General features: G+C 36.0%; 1 protein-coding gene and 1 pseudogene across 1 annotated transcript; one reads left to right on the top strand and one right to left on the bottom strand.

Annotated features, from left to right (window-relative positions):
- Positions 1-376: 376 nt before the first annotated feature.
- LOC144997157 (pentatricopeptide repeat-containing protein At1g59720, chloroplastic/mitochondrial pseudogene) lies at positions 377-2055 on the top strand (annotated as a pseudogene).
- LOC144997158 (ER membrane protein, putative (DUF962)) lies at positions 2025-3743 on the bottom strand. The gene is made up of 4 exons (XM_078956989.1): positions 3201-3743; positions 2696-2758; positions 2530-2601; positions 2025-2279 (listed from the first exon to the last, which is right to left on the bottom strand). Exons 1-4 carry the CDS (start codon positions 3531-3533, stop codon positions 2163-2165), a joined length of 585 nt encoding a protein of 194 aa, XP_078813115.1. The 5' UTR covers positions 3534-3743; the 3' UTR covers positions 2025-2162.
- Positions 3744-4333: the final 590 nt, after the last annotated feature.

Here is a 4333-nt window from a genome sequence, read left to right as displayed (position 1 = left end):
AAATTCAGATCCTAACAAACAATTATATTTATTTAAATAAAAAAAAATACCAAGTTCATTATAGGTGGCAAAAAATATGGATATACCGGGTAAACCAATTTTTGAAATATATCAGAAGAGGTAGATAATAATATAGTTTTTTTAAGCAAATTTCAATTAATCTATTAATTAAATATGATTAAAATCTACTTTGTTGAAATATATCAGAAGAGGTAGATAATAATATAGTTTTTTTTTTAAGTAAAACAATCACTAGTTTGTAAAGAATTTTTAAGATGCATTAAAGAGACGTTGGCCCATTAAACGTTGCCTAGGTTCATTTCATACAAATCGTGTATTTTTGGAGTTCTGCTGTGATCACCCATCACACTATGTTTTCTGTTCTACAAAATGACAAAACCAAGCAATCTTTTGTATCAAAGATGATGTAAACTGTTCCCAAAACATACAAAGTTTCAAATTGTAAGTTGCATCAGTTTGTTAGTATGGTGAATAGATGCTTTAAGTTCATAAAACCATCATCAAAATGGAAAACTATTTCCTTTTCAACACATTCTTTACCAAAACTTGATCTTTTTTGCCATTTTTCTTCACAAACACCCACCAAGATTCCAAACCCACATGGCGGAAGTTACTCAAAGAAAGAGCAAACTCTTCTTTCTATGTTCAAGAAAGCTTGCACCAAGAAAGACATTGAACAACTCCATGCTCATGTGGTTCAAACTGGTTTTACTCAAAACCTGTTTGTCGTGGGTAAGATCATCGTGTCGTGTGCTGTATCAAATGAGGGTTCTATGGATTATGCTATTTCCGTATTCGAAAAGATTGAGAACCCAGATGGGTTTCTTTGGAACACGATGATTAGAGGGTTTGCGAGGATGAATCAAGTAGACAAAACGTTCTGTTATTATAAGAAAATGCTCGACCATGGAGGTGTTGCTGACAATTTCACTCTTTCGTTCTTGCTTAAAGCTAGTGGTCAATCTGGATCTGTTTTTCTGGGGAAACAGATTCATTGCAGCGTCATAAAACACGGCCTTGAAAATCATGTTTTTGTCCGGAACACCTTGATTCACATGTACGGAGCTCTAAAAAGCGTTCAGGTTGCACGCCAGTTGTTCGATGAAATGCCTGAACCAGACTTAGTCGCTTGGAACACCATAATTGATTGCCATGTTTGTTGCGGGAAACACAAAGAAGCACTTGACTTATTTTCCCGTATGCAGGAAGCCCACATAAAACCAGATGATGCCACCCTCGTTGTCATCCTATCAGCTTGTGCCACACTAGGAGCATTAGACCTCGGGACATGGGTTCACTCCATTATCAAAACTCGCTTATTAATGAACGACATATCAATTGTGAACTCATTGATTCATATGTACACAAGATGTGGAGAACTTGAAGAAGCACAAACGATCTTCACTAAAACAAACAATAAAAACATAGTAACATGGAACACAATGATATTAGGGCTCGCAACACATGGTCATGTCCAAGAAGCAATAAACATATTTTCACTAATGATAAACAAAAAACTCGCTCTACCCAATGATATAACTTTCTTAGGCGTCCTAAGTGCTTGCAGCCATGGAGGAATGATCGAAAAAGGAAGACAAATTTTCAATAAAATGATCAAAGAATACCACATAACCCCAACAATAAAGCATTATGGGTGCATGGTTGACATGTTATGTAGAGCTGGATTAGTCGTTGAAGCTTACGAATTAGTTCAAAATATGCCGATGGAATGCAATTCCATCATCTGGAGGACAATTTTGGCTGGTTCCCGAGTTCACGGGAATGCAAAATTAGCCGAGATTGTGAGACAGAATCTTTTGGAAGTCGAAGATCATAGTAGTGACTATGTTCTTCTTGCTAATACTTATGCAAGTTTAGAAGATTGGAATCAAGTATCGAGAGTAAGACGATTGATGATAGATAATGGAGTTCAAAAACCGAACCCCGGTAATAGTTTTCATATCCACAATGGGAATGGAATCGGTTTATTTTGTTATGACTAGTGAAAACAACACAAAGTTTTTATACAAATCGATATCTTTGTTTATTTTGTTATGAACGGTGAAAACGGCATAAAGTTTTGATAGAAATCGATATCTTTAGTATGTTGCATAGGTTTTCATTACTTAAAGACATATAATTTACGAAATTTTCTTTTGTTTCTTGTCCTTCCACTCTTTGATGTCTTCGTTTACTTTAGCTTTAACACGAGCATGAAACCCTGGATATGGTTCGTAACCAACTCCCATTTCTAGTGCCTGAACATCAACAACAAAAGATACAACGTAAAATAGTTGTCCATTGGGTAGACAGGACTGGACAAGCTTTCTTATATCTGATGTTGACGATGAAGAGGGCATTTTTGTCTTTTGCACAAACGAAAGATCCAGAGCGAGTCCATGTCCATGTCCCACCTTTTTTTAGTGGAACGAAAAACTTTGTAAATTTTTGTCATATATTGACATCACTCTCAGTCTCAGTGTCGGACACAGTACAACCTGTTATTACCTCAAGCAACACAAAGAAAGGTGCCATCAAGAAGGCTTGCGCTAGGTTGTCCAATAAAGCGGGTGCACGTTTCTATTCATAAATAAATACATGAAAAATGAATTATTATCAACACAAGAATGAGAAAAATGAAACGGGAAAAGTGTTGAAATTTGCATAAAATTACCTCAAACACGCCATGTCCTATGAATTGTCCTGTCCAGCAGAATAACTGAGCAGCAAGAACAACCTGAAAACACACAGAGAAAAAATATATACAACAATATGGTGATATATATTCATTTGAGTTTAGAGTTTTTGGGAAAACCTGAATCTGATTCTTTAAATATTATGGGGAAAATTGATTATTAAGATAATTATTACTTGATTATCTCGTTTTACAAGTTTTATAATCACTTTGAAAACACACATACAAACATTATAAATCACCTTGGATCCTGTTAACGTTTATGATACGAACAAACATCTTTCACTTCTACTTGAGAGAAAATAACGAAAGAAAACACTGTAGTTACACAAAATAGAGCTTAACTAAGGGATTAGGGTTCAATTCCATTGATTTGAATCAGGGTTTGAACCAAAAGTGATCGGAAATTTAAACTAAATCAGATTTAATACTATTTGGAAACCTAAAATTCACTAAAAAAAACTGCAGAGAAAGTAAAATTTACCTTCCAAGCAAGAGAGAATCCCAGATGATGAGCAAGAAAGCTCCCAGAAACCCAACATAAAAAACAGAGCAAACCAGCTACAGAACCAGCTTTCAAATCCAAACACACATAAAATCCAGCATAAATCACAGTGAACAAGAACCCGTAATTCAAAATCAAGCTATGTGGTAGCGTCAGATTAAGCAAAGGGGGTGTAAAGTAGAGCATCACAAGAGCTGTGAACAAAATCGGCCAAACAAACAACATGTGGATGAATACGTTAACTGGGTTGCTATGATATGCCCCATAAAACGCGAAGTGTTTTTCAAGATCAAATAACCCTATCTTCGCCATCAGATTTTGCCCCCTTTGAATTTCTTCAAGTGTCTGAAGATTTGTTTGATGTTTAACGTGTATTTAAAGATTAAGAAAAACCAGGTATCAGGGATAAAGAATTTTCTTCAAAGATGGATCGTTTTGACTACGCCAATGGAGTCATTGAAAATTTACTTCGAGCAGTCCACTGGATTTTGTGTTTGGTTTCAGATATACCGATGATATCAATGTGCCGTCGCTAACGTGGCCGGGGAGTAGTAGATACTAACGTGCACCGATATATTTTTTCATGTAATACTCATTTGACAAAATTGCAAGATTGGTCCCACTAGTATGTTAAACCTAGCAAATTTGTTCCAAACAAGTTTGGACTCACATGGATGATCAAAAAGTTTCATTTTGTTGCGAGTTTGGTCAATTTTGTTTTGATATTTTATAAAATGATGATTTTGCCCTTGGTATTTTCTTTTTCCAATTTTTTTATTACAAAAAACTAAAAAAGAAAAGAAAAAAGAAAATACTCTCTCTCTCTCTCTCTCTCTCTCTCTCTCGTTTTGACCTCCGATGAAGGAAGGGAAGGAGGAAGTGGTGATTTCACAAATTCTCACCCTCCTGTCGAAGCACCACCCAAACACCCTTAACTGCTGCTATTCCCAACTCCCCTCTCCCTCTTTTCTTCTTTGACTCACTCGAAAAACGAAACATAAGGATGGAGGTTGTTGCCTCCATTCCAACCACCCATCCTCCAGTTGTTGAGAAATCCCACGAAACCCCCACATGTTGTCGTTTCTGTTCTCCTTCTTCTGTTTTTAGTCATA

This window comes from Lactuca saligna, chromosome 5 (genome assembly GCF_052625555.1).
Source record: "Lactuca saligna cultivar CGN05327 chromosome 5, ASM5262555v1, whole genome shotgun sequence".
Classification (NCBI taxonomy): Eukaryota; Viridiplantae; Streptophyta; class Magnoliopsida; order Asterales; family Asteraceae; genus Lactuca; species Lactuca saligna.
Note: the sequence above shows the minus strand (reverse complement) of the source record. Positions and strands in the feature narration are given on the sequence as shown.